General features: G+C 38.3%; 1 protein-coding gene across 1 annotated transcript; it reads left to right on the forward strand.

Annotated features, from left to right (window-relative positions):
- The first annotated feature begins 15,735 nt into the window (after window positions 1-15,735).
- Window positions 15,736-16,389, forward strand: LOC116888338 (claudin-34-like). Its single transcript, XM_032889608.1, has one exon. The coding sequence runs from the start codon at window positions 15,751-15,753 to the stop codon at window positions 16,387-16,389; it is 639 nt and encodes a 212-aa protein (XP_032745499.1). The 5' UTR covers window positions 15,736-15,750.
- Window positions 16,390-18,745: the final 2,356 nt, after the last annotated feature.

Below are 18,745 nucleotides of genomic sequence, written 5' to 3' on the forward strand. Positions count from 1 at the left end.
CATGTCTCTTAGCAGTTCTGCCATATCCAGAGACACAGAAGAAATGTTCTAACCAGGGACACAGCAGGTCTTCTCTAAGCACGGAAACATGAGGCCTGCCCTAATCAGAGATAGCTCTCCCTGGCTCCCAGCAGGCCTGCTTTAACCCAGATCACACAGCTCTACCTGCCTTCATGGAGGTCTCCTCTAGTCCAAAATACCCAGGTCAGGTAACATCAGAGATAGCCAGATGGCAAAAGGCAAGAGCAACAACATAAGCAACAGAAGCCAATGTAACTTGGCACGATTGGAAACCAGTTCTCCTACCACAGTAAATCCTGGAAACACTAACACACTGAAGAGCAAGAGTCTGACCTAAAATCCCATCTCATGAAGATATTTGTTTATATCTTTAAGAAGGATTAAATAGTAGCTTTCAAGAAATTCGGGCGGCAGGGGGGAAACAGGTAGAAGACCTAGAAGAGTAAACAAGTATATCACTTAAAGAAATACAGAAAAATACAATCAAACAGGGGAAGGAATTGAACAAATCAGTCCAAGACCTAAAAATGGAATAGAAACAATAAAGAAATTACAAACAGATAAAACCCTGGAGATGGAAATCCTAGGAAAGGGATCAGGGGCTACAGAATTACTTCATCTCCAACAGAATACAAAAGATTAAATAGAGATCTTAGGCATAGAAGATACCATAGAAGATACTGACACATAGGTCAAAGAAAATACAAATAGAATTTTGAGAGATCCTATACTAGCAACTTAAAAGCATACCTTAAATTTCTAGAACATGAAAAAAAGCAAACACATACAAGAGAAGTAGAAGACAGGAAATTGTCAAACTCAGGAATAAAATCAAATAATTAGAAACAAGGAGAAACAAGCCAGATATCCCTCAACAGAGAAATGGACATAGAAAATGTGGTACATTTAATCAGTGGAGTACTGCTCTGTCATTTAAAACAATGACTTCATGAAATTTGCAGGCAAATGAATGGAACTAGAAAATAGCCTGTGTAGGTAACACAGTCACAAAAGACCACACATGATATGAGTTGACCGGTAAGTGGATATTAGGGAAAAGCTCAGAATATCCATGATACAATTTACAAACAATATGAAGCTCAAGAATAAAGAAGACTGAAGTGTGGATGCTTAAGTCCTACTTAGAAGGGGGGACAAAATAGTCATAGAAGGTAGAGGGTGGGAGGGACTTGGGAGGAAGAGAGGATGGGGAGAGAATATAAGGTAAGACCAGGTGTGAGAGGAGACAGGGGTAAGGGATGTACAGAGGGTTGGAAAATTGATCAGAGGTAGATAGCAGTGGGGGATGGTGACCTAGGTGTAGCCCACAGAAAGTCCCAGTCACAAGGATAGTAAGAGGCCATCAGGACCCAACAGGGATGACATTTGCCTAAATACCCAACAAAGGGGTGAGAGAACCTGTAGAGACCCTATCCAGAGGTTTGGCAAGGTCCCTGGTTGAGGGATGGGGCCACCCACACTTACCAAATTTTAGCCTGGGAATGTTCCTGTCTAAAGGAAATACAGGGACAAAGAGTGGAGCAGAAAATGAAGTAAAGGTCATCCAGAGACTGTCCCACCTGGAGATACATCCCATATGCAGCTACCAAACCCAGTCAGTATTGCTGATGCCATGAAGTGCATGCTATCAGAAGTCTGATATGAATGTCTCCTGAGAAGCTCTGCCAGAGCCTTACTGATACAGATGTAGATGCTTGCTGCCAACCATTGGACTGAGCATATGTAGCCCAATGGAATAGTTAGGGAAAGGATTGAAGGAGCTGAAGAGGTTTCCGAGGCCATCAAAAGAACAGTATTATCAACAATATTATACCAGATCCCCCAGTGCTCCCAGTCACTAAACCACCAATCAAAGAATACACATGGGGTGAATCCATGGCTCCAGCTTCATGTGTAGCAGAGGATGACTTTATCTGGCATTAATGAGAGGAGAGACTTTTGGTCCTGTGGAGGCTGGTTGCCCCAGCATAGGGAAATGCTAGGGCAGTGAGGTGGGAGTGGGTAGGTGGTTAGGGAAGCACACTCATAGAAGCAGGGGTGATGGTTGGGTTTGTGGGTTTTCAGAGGTAAATTGGGGAAGGGGAAAATATTTGAAATGTAAATAAATAAAATAACCAATAATTTAAAAAAATTAACCCCAAGAAATTGTTCTCTGAGAAAATCAACAAGATTGATAAACCCTTAGCTAAACTAACTAAAGTGCACAGAGACAGTATCCAAATTCAGAAATAAAAGGGAAGACAGAACTAAAGAAATTGAAGAAATTTTAAAAATCATCTTAGTACAAAAGCCTATACTAGACAAAACTTAAATATCTGGAAGAAAGGATTTTTCTAGACAGACATGAGCTACCAAAATTAAGTCAAGATCAAGTAAATATAATAGCCTCATAGCTGTAAAAAAATAGAAGCAACCATTAAAAATGTCCCAACGATACAATGCTTAGGGCCACATGGTTTTAGTGCAGAATTCTTCCAGACCTTCAGAGAAGAACTAGATCTAATACCCCTTAAACTATTCCACAAAACTGAAACAGAATAAACAGTACTTAATTCATTTTATGAACACACAGTTGCTCAGGTACCTAAACCACACAAAGACACAACAGAGAAAGAGAACTTGAGACCAATTTTACTTACGAATATTGATGATAAAATACTCAAAATTCTCAAAAGACAAGTTCAAGAACACTTCAAAATCAGACCACATCAAAATCATATTTACTGCAATCAAGTAGACTTCAGTGAAGGAATGCAGGGATGGTCCACTAAATGAAAATCCATCAAGGTTATTCATGAGATGAATAAAGTCAAAGAAAAATTTCATATTATTATCTCATTGGATGCTGAAAAGCTTTCTACAAATAAAACACCCCTTCATATCAAAAGTCTTGGAGATATCAGGATCCATTGCACATACTGAAACATAAATAAAATTAATATACAGCACATCAAAAGCCAATGTCAAATTAAATGGAGAGAAACATGAAGCAATACCACTAAAATCAGAAAAAAAATACAAGACTATCCACTATTTATTTATCAATTCAACATACTAATTAAATTCCTAAGTAGATCAATTACATAACAAAAGGAGATAAAGGGAATACAGTCTCAAAAGGAAGAAGTCAAGGTATCATTACTTCCAGATGATATGATTATATACATAATCAACCATCAAATATTCTATAAGAGAAATCCTACAGTTGACAAAGAGCTTCAGCAAAGTGGCTGGATATAAAATCAACTCAAATAAGTCAGTAGACTTTCTTTATACAAATGTAAATGTGCAAAGAAAGAAATTAGGGGAAACAGACCCTTCACAATAGCCATACATAATATAAAATGTCATGGTATAACTTTAACCAAGCAGTTGAGAAATCTGTATGGCAAGAACTTCAAGCCAATGAAGAAAGAAATTGAAAATCTCAGAAGATGGAAAGGTCTCCCATGTGTATAAATACACATGATTAATAGTGAAAACAGCCTTGTTACCAAAAGTAATCTACAAACTGAATATAATCCCCATCAAAATTCCAACGTAATTCTTTTTTATTGGATATATTTTATTTACATTCAAATGTTATCCCCTTTCCCAGTTTCCCCTTGAGAAACACCCATCCCATCCCTTCCTCCCCCTGCTCCTACAAGGGTGCTCCCTTCCCCACCCAACCCCTCCCTCCTCCCCCCCCACCCTGGCATTCCCCTACACTGGGGCACGAGTAAGGGCCTCTCTTCCCATTGGTGCCTGACAAGGCCATCCTCTACTACATATGCTGCTGGAGCCATGGGTTCATTCCTGTGTACTCTTTGTATGGTTGTTTAGTCACTGGGAGCTCTGGGGGGGTGGGTGGTCTTGTTGGTTGATATTGTTATTCCTATGGGGTTGCAAACTCTTTCAGCTCCTTCAATCCTTTCTGTAACTCTTCCATTGAGGATCCAGCTCTCAGTCCAAGAATTGGCTGCAAGAATCCACCTCTGTATTTGTCATGCTCTGGAAGAACCTCTCAGGAGACAGCTATATCAGGCTCCTGCCAGCATGCACTTCTTGGCAACAGCAGTAGTGTCTGGGTTTGGTGGCTGTATATGGGATTGATCCCTAGGTAGAGCAGACTCTGGATGGCTTTTTGTTCAATTTCTGTTCCATACTTTGTCTCTTTTCCTCCTGTGAATATTTTGATCCCCTTCTAAGAAGGACTAAGGCATTCATCCTTTGCTCTTCCTTCTTCTTGAGCTTCATGTGGTCTTTGAATTCCAACATAATTCTTTACATATATTGAAAGAACAATTATCAATTTCATTTGGAAAAGTAATAAACCAAGTATAGTCAAAACACTTCTCAATAATAAAATAACTTCTGAGGTAATTACAATCCCTGACCTCAAGCTATACTACAGAGCAATAGCGATAAAAACTGCATGGTATTGTTACAGAGACGGATAGGCCAATTGATGGAATATAATCTAAGACCCAGAAACACACCTGCACACCTATGGATGCCTGATCTTTGCAAAGAAGCCAATACTATTCTGTGGAAAAAGCATCTTCAGTAAATGATGCAGTTCTAACTCCCTACTTTCATGTAGAAGAATGCAAATATTTTCATATTTATCACCTTGCACAAAGCTCAAGTCCAAGTGGATCAATGACCCCAAGAAAAAAACAGATCCATTGAATCCAATGGAAGAGAAAGTGGGAAACAAGCTTGAATACATGACACAGTGGAAATTTTCATAAACAGAACACCTTGGCTCAGGCTTTAAGATTAGCAATTGATAAGCTGGACTTCATTAAAGTGAAAGGCTTTTGTACAGCAAAGAATGAAGTAAATAGGACAAAACAGAAACCCACATATTGCAAAAAGGTCTCCACTCAACCTACATCTGATAGATGGCTATTATTCACAATATATAAAGAACTCAAGAATTTAAACTTCAACAACAACAACAACAGCAACAACTGAAATAAAATAAAACAGAATTTTCTTCAGAGGAATCCAGAATGACCAAGAAGCAAATGTTTAACAACCTTAGCCACCTGGAAATGCAAATCAAAACGATTCTGAGATTCTACCTTACAGCAATCAGAATGGCTAAAATAAAAAATCCCAAGTGACATTACATGCTGGCAAGGATGTAGAGACAGAGGAATATTCCTCTGTTGATGAGATTGCAACAAAGTACAACCACTCAAGAAATCCATCTGGTTGTGCCTCAGGATACTGGAAATAGTTCTACATGGAGGCTCAGCGATCTTGGGCATATACGCAAAAGATGTTCTACCATTTCACAAGGCCATATGTTCCATGATGATGAGAGTGGCCTTATTTAAAATATCCAGAAACTGGAAGAAACCCAGATGTCCCTAAACTGACAAATGGGTACAGAAAATGTGGTTCTTTTACACAATAGAATAATATTCTGTTATAAAAATTGAGGACATCATGAATTCTGCAGACAAATGGATGGAGTGAGAAAGTATCCTGATTCAGGTAAACCAGGCCCAAAAAGACATTTACAGTATATATTCACTGATAAGTGGATATTATCCATAAAGTACAGCATACCCATGGTACAACCCATGATTGTAAGAAGTTAAACAAGAATGAAGGATCAAGTGAGGATTGTTCAATCCCACTTAGAATGCAGAATAAAATAATCATGGGAGGCAGAGGAAGGGAGGGTGTTGGGTGGGAGATGGGAAGAGCAGGGGAAAGTAGGGAAGGAACAGGTATGGGGAAGACAGGAAAAGAAGCCCGAAGGGCCAAAGGAATGAATAGAGATATGAAGCTACTGGGTTTGGGGGGTGAAGCATATGAGGTATGTGGAGGGAGAACTAGGATGTGAGAAGCTTCCAGGACTCAGTGGTGGGGACCTTATCTGAAATGCCCAGCCTGGTGAGAAGGGATCTAAAGAGACCACCTCCAGTAAATATACAGGGCCCCTGGTGGAGGGATGGTGTCATCAAGCTACCTTAAAAATTTTGACTCAGAATTGTTCCTCTCTAAAAGAAGTACATGGACAAAAATGGAGCAGAGACTTAACAAAAGGCCTATGACCTCCCAAACTTGGCATCTATCCCATGGGTGGGCCCCAAACCCTGATATTGTTATTGACGTTATGTTGTACTTGCAGACAGGAACCCAGCATGACTGTCCTCTGAGAAGCTCTACCAGCAACTTACTGAATCAGGTGCAGATATTTACAGCCAAGCATTGAGGTTTGGAAACTTATGGAAGAGTTATGGGAAGGGCTAGAGGAGCTCAAGGGGATGGGAAATCCATAGGAAGACCAACAATGTCAACTAATCTGGACCACTGAGAGCTCGCAGAGACTATGCCACCAAACCAAGAGCATACACTGGCAGGTCTGAGGTTCCTGGCAGATATGTATCAGAGGACTTGCATCAATGAGAGATACTTGATGCCCCCAAGAAAGGGGATTCCATGGGTAGAACAACCTCTTAGAGGCAAAGAAGAGAGGGAATAGGCTAAAGAAATCTGTCCAGAGGACTGGGAGGGGCCAACATTTGGAATGTAAATAAATGTTAATTGATTTTAAAAAGAGACCAGCATTACCAAGGCAAATTCTTTTGGGGAGTATCTTCTGAGACTAAAAAAAAAAAAAAAGTTACAGATATTTTGATCTCAAATGGTCTCGGCATTGTGTAAAAATCACTCAGGTGATAAAAGGGTATGGACAGCAGCTGAGACTTGGCATTGGAGAGACGAGGAATGGACATTGGTGAAGGTGCATCCTAAGTGCCAGTTGAGGGTCCAGGACCCTCATGCAATGAAGTTGAAGCTTGTCACCATGAATAGAGCATATAGGTCACTACTGGCGAATGTGAAGCCTATTTGCAGTGGAAGATCACAGCATATTGGAGATTTCAGTACCATAGGATGATCATCAAGAACAGCAACATCAGTTGGGTATAGCCTTAGCATAGCATGATACAAAAGGTCGAGCTGCAGAAGTGAATCAAGAATTCGGGAGGAGATCAGAAGATAATGTGTGTATCTCAGACAATGGAAGAAGTTGTGAAGTTGACCTGGATACCAATAGAGATGCCAAAGCTATGGGATACCAGCTGAGGAAAGCTACTAAGAGGCAATAGAACAAGCCCAAGAGTTGGAAATCAGATACAGAGATGAGTTTAGAGTTTTGCCAGCTGGTCTTTGGTATTGCTTCGGTTAAATTTTTCTACTATTACACTTTAGAATGAAAATGTATATCTTGTGATGTTGGAACTACATGATCTGCTTTTTTACTTTGATTTTAGAGGAAATTGCAGTTAAGAGATTGTATAAATCTGAGACTTTAAACTTTGGACTTTTAAAAATAGTTGAGCCTCTGATAGACTTTGGGAATATTTGAAGTTGAGATAAATTCACTTTGCATTATGTTATGTCTTCAAGGTTATGGTAGCCAGGGAGTGGAGTGTGGTGGGTTAAAAGGGTCTGACTCACATAGCCTCATGTTTTTGAATACTAAGCCATTAGAGAGTGGTACCATTAGGAAGTGTGGACTTGTTAGAGTAGTTATGGTCTTGGAGGAAGTTGTTATTGTGGAAGGGAGGTCTTTCAGGTCTCTAAAACTCAAACTATGCCTTGTAGGATATTTCTGTTCTGCTTCCTGATGATTAAGGTATAGAACTCTTAGTTCTGCCATCACCATATGTGACTAAATTCTGACATGCATCCCACCATGATAATAATGGACAAAACCTCTTAAACTATTTGCCAGCCATAGTTAAATATTTTGCTTTATAAGAGTTGTCTTGGTGTCCTTTAATAGCAATGAACCCCTAAGACAAGCCCCCTCATCCATCAGGTATACAATCTGAACCACATACGTGAAGACTGCTATCATGGAATTGCCTCCATATACACTCAATTTTTCAATGATTTTATGTGTCACTATGCAGAGGAAGACCGACCCATGCAACAATTTCCAGTTTCTGCTCACCTTTTTCTGCCTCCCACACTGTCATTCCATTTATCCCTTCTTCTATCACTGTTTTCCTTCTGTTTCTTCCTTTTATACACCCTCCTTTTTTGTCTTCCCCAATTCTCACTTCATTCATCCCTTTATCCCTCTCCCTCCCATGTTCTTTCATGTTCATTCCTCCTTCTTGCTTCTCACCCTCCCTCACTATCTATCACAATCTCTCTTCTCCATCCTTTTCATCCATCATTGCCCAACATCTTTGTTTTTTACTTTTCCTATTTTTCTCAATTCTGTTTCTCTTCTTGTTTTTTAGATTCTCCTGCTCTCTCTCTCTCTCTCTCTCTCTCTCTCTCTCTCTCTCTCTCTCTCTCTCTAACTTTCTACCTCCTTCCTTTTTTCATTACCACTTTCATCTCTGTCTCTTTCTCTAGCCTTGTCTCTCCCCTTCTTAACTTTCCATATCTCTATGTTTTCTCCCATTATTTCTTATTCTTTCTTCTTCCCTTCCTCTCCTGCCACCCCTGTCTCTCTTTATTTATAATATTCCTTCTCTGATACACTCTCTCCATGTGTATCTACATCTAGATGTACCTTGCATTGTTGTCAATATTTTCTCTCCTCTTTCTGTCTATACTTTCAATGTCTCTGTCCCTGCTGTACATTGCCTCTCCCCTATTCTTCTGTCTCATCCATCCCTCCCATTCTTTCAGACCCTCACTCTTTTTGTCCTATTTCTCTCTCCCAACTTTCATTCCTTCGTCTTCTATCATCTGTTTTCCTCTTTCTCCTCCACTTTTCTCTTGTACTCTTTTACTATCTTCATCTGTTGCCTCATCCATTTCTTCCACCCTTCTCTCTCCTCTTTTCTCAACTGGTTCATTTATCCTCCCCTGAGAGAAAGAGACAGAAAGACAGAGACAAACAGAGAGAAAGAGAGAGAGTGAAGATACAAACTGAAGGAGAATGAGGCATAAGTAGAATGGGGAGAAGATGAAGGATACAGGGTGAGAACTAAAGGGAGATGGGGAGAGAAAGGGGTAGAGATAGAAGAGATTAAAAGAGTATGAGAGCAAGATAGGGAAGAAAGACTTATAAAGGAGAGGGAGAGACAATTGGAGAGGGGAATCAGTGAATTGTCCCAAATATATTGATCTATCTATCTACTTATCTCTCTCCATATATATATATATATATATATATATATATATATATATGCATAAAGAGATTGAAAAATGTTTAGAAGAGAAAGGGAGAAAAAGAGCAGGAGTGTCTCAATCTCCCTTTGTCTCTTACCCTATATCTTACTCTTATTATGCCTTTTTCTTGGATTCCCATCTCTGTGCTTCCTTCTCTTCTGTATTTATCCCCAGTCTCTCTTTCACTACCTACATCATCCTCTCCCTAACACTCTCTCTGCCTTTTATCCTTTGTTCTTCCTCTCTAACCCTTTCACACACTACCCCTTTCTCTCCTCAGTTTTCTCTCCTCTTTACCCCTTTTCAAATTTCTCTCCTCTGTGTATCTCTCTGTGTCTCTCTATCTCTCTGTCTCTGATATTGTTTCCCTCTCCATGTCTTCTTTTCCTGCTTTTTCTCTTCTTCTTCTTCCCTTCCTCTCTCCATCATTCTCCTACTCTGCTTCTATACGCTCCTTCTTTTTACCTCCTATTTGCCCTTTCTTTGCCCTTTCTTCTACCTCTTGTTTCACTCTTCTTGTCTATTTTCCCCTCTATTCCCTCCACTCCCTTCCTGTCTCCCTCTCCCCCTCTTTCTCTCTTTCCATTTCTCACTGTTTCATTCTCTCCTATTTTCTTTTTCTTTGTCATTGTATCCTCCCTCTCTCCCCATCTTCCTTCCACTTCTCTATGTTTATCACTCTATCTCTCCTTCCCTTTCTCTATTCCTCTTTCTTTCTACTTCTCTTTTTTTCATTCTTTGTATCTCTCCATTTTTACTCCCTTTTACCAACTTACTCCATCACCATCTGTTTCTTTCTGCCTCATTCCTCTTTTTCCTTTCTTTCTCTTTCCATCTTTCCTTTACTCTGTCTTCCCTCTTTCCCTGTCTGATTACTTTCTCTCTTATCCACACTTCCTCTTTCTTTTTCTTCTCTCTTCTCTCCCTCTTCCTACCGCATTTTGTTCCTCAAGGCACAAAGAGTTATACACAGGGTAGATAAATAAGGAGTTGAAGTAGACAGAGGGTGGGATAAATAGGGAGAAACAAGAAAATGAGGGGAATTCGAAAGTGACCCTGGGTGAACAAAAGAGTTGAATAAAAAGATAGAGCAAAAGAGAAGGAGAACAATGAAGAGAGAGAAAGGGGGAAAGATATCTAGGGAGAGAGAAGGAGAGTTCGAGCAATAGAGATGGAAAGACAAGGCAGAGTGAAAGAGACAGACACATAGAGAAAGACAAAGAGAGGTAGAAAGGAAGGGAGGAGAAAGAGAAGAGAGAAGGCAAAAGGAAAAGAAAGGAGAGGAGAAAGGGAGAGAGAGGAGGATGAAGGAAGAAAAGATAGGAGAAAGAAGGAAATTGAGCAGAGAGAGGTAGAGATAAAAAAGAGAGAGGAAAGAGAAGTGAGAAAAAGGACTGGGAAGAGCAAGGTGGAGACAGGGAGAGGGAAGGGAGAGACATGAGGAGGAGAGACAAGAGAAAATGAGAGAGAGGAGAAAGGATGCAAAAATGGGGGAAGTGAGAGGGATGGAGAGAGGGGGGGTGAGAGATGATGAGGTAACAAAGGACTGGAATGTGGTGACTTAAGAAAGGGCTCAGGGTTTGTACCTTCAATACTCTATCCAAGCATACAGAGCTAGGAGGGACATTTGAAGAGCTCTGATCACTTTCTGTGGGCTCCCTTGTCCTAGGTATCACACATTCCTGCCACATCACTGGTTAACTTGAAGACAGCAATTCTGGTAAGTATATGCCCTAGCCTTCTTTGTCATATATATTATTTAATGTAGTTAAATATACATATAAAATTTAACAATGACTATTATATATACAGTTCCATGGCCAGAAGTACCTTCAGGATGCAGTGGTACCATTTCCATTGTCCATCTTTCCCAAACTAAATGTTGTCCTTATGGAATGTTATGCTCTTCTGCTGAATCCACAACCACAATTCTACTTCATATGTCTCTAGAATTGATCCTCGAAGAGACCTTCCTAGTGGTATTTAATCAGTCCTTGATGTGAGACTGACTTTTTTCATTTAATTTAATATCTTCAAGGTTCATTCATTATGCCACCTATTGGAGAATTTATCATCCTCTCAGTATTATAAATAGTGAAAGTACTCTACCTTTAGAAAACTCAGTGCCTAATTTACCATGTAGTTATAGTTTGTGTATGGCCTATCAGTGAAAAGTCCTCAGGTATTAAATCCATGGCCTCATATGCTGATGTGATGTAAGTTTTGGGGTACTTTTAAGGAGCTGGGTCATAGCTAGAGAAAGTAGATACCAGAAGCTGGGCCTATAAAAATGTAAAGTACCTAATCCTTTTCTTTGTCCCTGATTCCTGTCCATTATAAGGAAGAATCTCCCTGTCATTCTTGCCTTCTACAATGATGTTATACCTCCCTCACCACATACCTAGAAAAATAAAGGCAAAAAATATAAATTAACATCTCTGAAATATATCAATGAACTAAATAATTCCCAATATCTTCTTGTTTTGGGCACTTAGGTCACAAAAATGAAAACCTAAACAACACATATTATTTGATTTAAAATATATAGATATAGATGATATAGAAAGATATAGATTAGATATATAGATATAGATAGAGATGATAGAGATAGTGATAGTTGTAGATATAGTTATATAGTTATAGAGATATGAATATAGATAGATATAGATATATAAATATAGAAGAAAAATACTCAATAGAAATTCAAACTTTGAACATTGAATTTTGCATTTCAACCTTTTCTCTGGGTTTGCAAAATTCAGTGTGATCAATTCTTTCTTCTGGTGCCTGGTAGAGGCAGTACTCTGTATTTCTATCTCTTTATCTTTGCTTGTCTATTTTGTAGAACAATGTCTCTGTATTTCTGAATCTCTGTCTCTGCCTGAGTATTTAGTGTAAATTGCTCATTTAACTAGTAAGAAAATGTTACAAAAATTCCTACTCCTTCATTCCAGATCCCCTTCCCTTTACAGAATGTGATGATGTAAAATTCCAAGTGGTAGGTAGGTGTACTTTCACTTATTTTTTCTGGTCTCCCTCACATGTAGTCCATTATATTGGAATCTTGTGACCTTCCTTAACTGCCTTATACTTCTTATCCACCTGACTAGACAAAGCTCCTAGAATTTTATTCTTTGGGGATTTAATCAGAAATACTGGTAGGGAATTAAAAAGTCCCCTTTTCATCTGTTGATATGAGTTCAGTACAATGTTAGTTTTCTGATAGTAGAAGGAGGAATAATATTATGTATTGATCATTCTGGGCTACCTAGAGAATATGTATTTGCCCTGATGTATTTAGTAAGGCATTAATTCAAAGAAAACAAACAAAAGCAAACAAAGAAAGTGCTTTCTTAGAATACATATTGTTTTCAAGGCAAGCTTGGAAAACTTAGCAATAGCTAGTCTCAAAACAATTTCTTTTTAAAAGAAGGCCATTTCCATGGTAGACACCTTGTCTAATTTAACCTAAAATACCAGGAAACAACTGAACAGGAATATCTGAGCAAAGACAATGATGGTTGTTTTTATGTTCTCTGCTAGGGTTGCTTGGGACACTGGAAGTGATTTTAAGGATCAACCTTCAAAATCCCTTATCCTGTGGGCCAATTCATGATATTTTTTCTAGAACTTGCAGGCATCCTAGGTGTTCTCCACAAGCAAAATTTGATTACTTCTCTTTTCTTATCTTTCATTCACCTGAACCCATACTTGCCATTCTCTTGCTTTTCAGATTAGTGCGTGCAATTTAACCTTTCAATCAAGCTAGGTCTCAGGCATATGATTCATCTGCTTTCCAGTAAAACTCTATTTCAAACATAAACACACATATGCACGTACACATGCACACACAGACACACACAAACACAAACAAACACACACTCACAAATGCTATAATTTTAACCTAAAACAAAAACAAAAAGAAAAACTATGAGTTTTTCTTAGTAAATCTTAGAATTTAAATGTATTGTGATTTATATTTTTTTCAATATATTTCATGACAGGTCTAGAAAAATAAATAAAAATTATACTGCAATATATACATAATATTCTCTCTTCGTTGAAGTTTGTTTCCACATAAATATTTTTGTAGTTCCTAAATTGTAAATTTTTTATCTAATTAGCTGTATGGTGAGTACTCTGGAGGATAGGTTGACTTTAAGGTAATATATAATAAGTAATATATAATAAATCATAAAATTTATTATCTGTTAATCTTTGATTATTGTGAATTTCTCAGCAAATACTGTCACAGGGTCCTTTTATGTTTTTGTCTCAGACCAAACTCATAACAGTTTATCTTTTTTAAGATAATTTTATTTTCTTGGAATTTTTATGTATTTATATTACAAATGTTATCCCCTTTCCCATAGCCCCTCCCCCTGCTTCTATGAGGATGATCCCATTCCTACACACTCACTCCAACCTCAACACCCTGTCATTACTCTACATTGAGAAAACAAGCCTTCACAGGACCAAAGGCTTTTTCTCCCATTGATGCTGGACAATAGCATCCTCTGCTATATATGCAGCTGGATTCATGGGTCCCTCTGTTTTACTCACTGGTTGGTAGTTTAGTCCCTGGGAGCTCTAGTGGGCTTGGTTGGTTGATTTCATTATTCTTCCTATGGTGTTGCAAACCCCTTCAGCTCCTTCAGTCTTTCTTCTTTCTCCTCCGTTAGGGTCCCCTTATTCAGTCCTATTGTTAACTGAAAACATCTCATCTGTATCAGTAGGGCACTGGCAGAGCCTCTCAGGAGATACACATATCTGGCTCCTGTTAACAAGCACTTCTTGGCATCAGCAGTAGTGACTCGGTTTGGTGGTTGCATATGGGATGGATCCCTAGGAAAGCAGTTTCTGGATGGCCTTTTATTCACTCCCTGTTCCATGCTTTGTCCCTGTATTTCCTCCTGTGAGTATTTTGTTCTCCCTTGTAGAAGGAATGAAGCATCTAAATTTTGGTCTTCCTTCTTCTTCTGCTTCATATGATCTGTAAATTTTTTCTTAGGAATTCCAAGATATTTTGCTAACATCCACTTATCAGTGAGTGCAGACTATGTGTGTTCTTTTGTGACTGGGTTACCACACTCAGAATGATATTTTCTAGTTCTTTTCATTTGCCTAAAAATTTCATTTAGTCATTGTTTTTAATAACTGAGTAGTACATTCCATTGTGTAGATGTACTATATTTTCCATATCCATTCCTCTGTTGAAGGACATCTGGTTTCTTTCTATCTTCTGACTATTATAAATAAGGCTCCTATTAACAAAGTGGAGCATGTGTCCTTGTAATAAGTTGTTACATAAGTGTATGGCCAGGAGTGGTATAGCTGTGTCCTCAGGTAATACTACATCCAATTATTTGAGGAGCTGCCAGACTGATTTCCAGAGTGGTTGTACCAGCTTACAATCCAACAACAATAAAAGAGTGTTCCTATTTCTTCAAATCCTATCCTACATCTACTGTCACCTGAGTTTTTGAACTTAGCCAGTATAACTGGTGTGAGGTGGAATCCTCAAGGTTATTTTTATTTGCATTTCCCTGATGACTAACGATGTTGAACATTTCTTTAGGTGCTTCTTAGCCATTTGTTATTCCTAAATTGAGAATTCTTTGTTTAGCCATGTGGAGCATTTTTAATAGGATTATTTGAATATCTGGAGTCTAACTTCTTCTGTTCTTTGTATATATTAGATATTAGCCCTCTATCGGATATAGGATTGGTAAAGACCTTTTCCCAATCTGTTTGTTGCCATTTTTCCTATTGACAGTATCCGTTGCCTTACAGAATCTTAGCAATTTTATGAGGTCCTATTTGTCACTTCTTTATCTTAGAGCATAAGCCATTGGTATTCTGTTCAGGAACCATTCCTCTGTGCCTATCTGTTTGAGGCTGTCCCCCACTTTCTCTTCTATTAGTTTCGATGTATCTGGTTTTATGAGGAGGACTTTGATCTTCTTGAGCTTTGTACAAAGAGATAAGAATGGGTTATTTCCAATCTTCTACATGCTTACCTTTAGTTCAGCCAGCACCATTTGTTGAAAATATTGTCTTTTTTCCATTGGATAGATAGTTTTAGCTCCTTTGTCATGAATCATATGACCATAGGTGTGTGGGTTCATTTCTGTCACCAGGTTTTAGGTTTGAGAGCTCTGGGACAGGCCCTGGTCTGGGTGCATAAGGAGACCAAAAAGGTCCTGTTCTAAGTCACCCTGTGGCTCCAGTGACCTGTGTTCTACCATAGTGTCTCTCCTCGGGCAGTCAATGGGGTGAAAGTGGAGTCACTCCTGTAGACTTTGAAGGGAGACTGCTCCTTGCAGACCAGCTCTCTGTGGGCAGGTTTTGTATCCAAGGGCTATGGGAAAGCCCCAGCTCTGGGCACAGATGGCTAAGGAAGGGTATAACAGTATATCTTAATAAGAAAGGGCTACTTTTTTAAAAACAAGTGACTACCATTTTGGTACTGCTAATCTAAAATGCACTACTAAAGGTTGAAAGGGGGCACCTTCATTTCTTTCCCTGCATTTATTTTTCAGTTTCTACATATTTGATGCCAGCATGGCATTCTTCAACAAGTCTGCCAATCACCAAATAAGAGGTTTCGCCTTGGCCACCATTGCATGGATAATGTGCAGCGCGTCTATGGGCCTTCCAGAATGGCGAATTTGGTATTTGGAAGAACCCAAGGTTTCCTCCCCAAGCATGGCTTTTATCGGTATTTGGAGGGCCTGTATTTGCAACCACATTGACAACTCCATCCGCCAGAGAGTTTGCCATCACTACAGCTATCGTAATGCCCTTGTTCCTTTGGATATCCAGTTAGCTCAACATCTGCTCCTGGTTGCAAACATTATTGGTCTGTTTGGGACAATTCGTGCTGTCTTTGCTCTACAGCAGTTATACATGGAGAAGCTGGAGAAGAATGACGACAACAATCCCTTTGTTCTTTCAGCTGTCCTCAATGCTGTTGCTAGCACCTTTATTTTTCTTGCTATTATGTGTAATTACTTCTCTGTGCCAAACAAGGAAGTGGTATGTTTCCTGCCTTCTTTCCAAATGCCACTTTTTCCATATGCTCAAAGAGTGGGAAGTGCCATGGGAGTGGCAAGTGTATCTGCCATACTGTTTTTGTTAAGTGCTATAATTTTTATCTCTTACTGTCCTTCAATGGAAAATGAAAATCTTCCCCTTGTTTGAAAATAAATTCACAGCATGAATAACCCTGAAAATCAATATTCTTTGTCATAACTTTGGGGGTGCAGACAGGGATCTAATGGGAGTTTAAGCTATTGACCTAGAATTTCCAAGGCCAACAAGCCCTGCCCTTGGTAGCCTATGACAGAATATGAAAATATGACATTTAACATTCTTTCCTACTTGGTTTATTACTTTGGTTCAATTGTTTGCTTTATTTTTTTGCTTTTCGTTTTTTGTTTATTTGGGGTTTTTTTTAGTTGTGTTTTGTTTTTTAATCATTCCAACTACTAATTTGTGTTATAAAATCTAAACATGTTTGGATACAATTAATGAAATGTGTTTGGTCAAGGTTAACCAGTAAACATAGTCATATTAGTCAGGGTTCTCTAAAGGAACAGAATTTATAGAATCAATATCTCACACACAACTTTCTCTCTCTCTCTCTCTCTCTCTCTCTCTCTCTCTCTCACACACACACACACACACACACACACACACACACACACACAACAAACACATAATTTATTACAATGACATTGCAGGGTATAATGCAGCTAATCCAATAATGCTTGGCTACACAAAGAAAGTTCAAAAATCCAATAGTTACTCAGTCCAGAAATTTTGATATTTGAGTTGCTCTTTAGTATATGCTGGAATCCTGAAGGAGAAGGCTCTAATGTCAATGAAATAATGGACTTGTTAGGAAGGTGTGGTCAAGCAGACAAAGAGAAATAACTTCCTTCTTTCATATTCCTAATACAGGATTCAAACAGGAAGCTTGTCCTAGATTAGATCTTGGTTAAAGCTGTTTAGTCTAGAATAAATTTTTGCCTTTTTGCAGGTTAAAAAATCTCATAAAACATGTGTCTTAGTATCTCAAAAATCTGGATTTAAATTAGATATTCATATTTCAATTTAAGTAAAATTCCTTCACATGCATGCCCTCAGTTTTTGTGCTTAGGTTCTAGATGTAGTTAAGTTGATAATGTAGAATAACAATTAAAATAGTATATATGTATATGAGTGTTCAAATTCATCAACTTTGTATATTCTCTGAAATCAATATTAAATTCAAAAGCGGTCATATTTTCATGCCATGATAATAGTAATTCTTTATTCTATGAACTTTTAAAAAATACATTAATGTTGAAACACTGGTGTTAATAATCTCCCCAATATAATATAAAGGTCAACTATTTTGGAGCTTTGCAACTATTTTGTAGTTTCATCTACCTTCAGCACTTTAAACCTATTTTTTGCTGAATGTTTTAAATTCCAGGCATCACACCCTTTTATCTCAAACTGCAAATGAAGATTTCCTTGTCTGACTATAGTATTTCTTTTAAAGTCTGAGAATTTTTCATGTAAGTTAAAGTTTTGGAAATGTTACTACCCAACAAATTATTCTTAAATTTAATTTGCATGCAATTTGCTCAGTCTTCCTCTTAGGTTTATGAATCACAACACTTGTAAACTCAAAAATATAAACACAAGGACACACACACACACACACACACACACACACATTTCTGTAGTATCCCCTTCTGCCTCTTACACTACACATGCCATTTAATAATTCAGTCAATTTCCTGTCAGTTACCTAACTCTCAATGAGTCAATGAGTTCTTTAGAAAAAGTTCTTCCTGAGTGGTGCCAAGAACAATATACTGAGTGCTATTATATAGGTGTCTTACAGTACCTTCCTCTAATTGATACAAGGTTTGATACAATTATTGGTAGATTCTTGAGAAGTAGTTTTAATTTCACTTAAGCCTAATGTTTTCTCCAACAAAGAGTTGCATCTCCATATGGTCCCTGTTTGTATCAATGGTAGATTAGCATTCCACAAGGTCATATTTCAATGTTTTTCTAATTAGCTTAAAAGATTTTACAGAGTTTGAACTTACCTACAATGTCTATTTGCTCCACATTCTCATACATACAAAGAAGGTGGGGTAACTGCTTCATCCTTTCCCTGTATTTTCAATAATTAATAAAATATTAAATTATGGTCTGGGTTTTACTTTTGAATATTGAAGCAGTTCTTGATGTTTCATGAATGATTTTTCCTCTACATTTTATTTATGGAAATGATCAAGGTCATAAGGTGTAGTTACAAGGTCTTAAGGTGAGAACAGTGATTATCCCATTGTGTTTCATTCCAAGCCCTTAATAAATGAACAAAAAGATGCTAAGGAGGTTACCCACTGGATAAGGGCAATTGTTTCTCTTGCTTAGGACCTTGGGTTTGATTCCTAGCAAGCACATGGCAACTCACATACAGTCTAACTATAGTCCCAGACACCATCTTTGGTCCTGAATAGTCACCAGGCATATTTTTGGTACACAGATATAG

The sequence above is a fragment of the Rattus rattus genome, chromosome X, assembly GCF_011064425.1.
Source record: "Rattus rattus isolate New Zealand chromosome X, Rrattus_CSIRO_v1, whole genome shotgun sequence".
Taxonomy (NCBI): domain Eukaryota; kingdom Metazoa; phylum Chordata; class Mammalia; order Rodentia; family Muridae; genus Rattus; species Rattus rattus.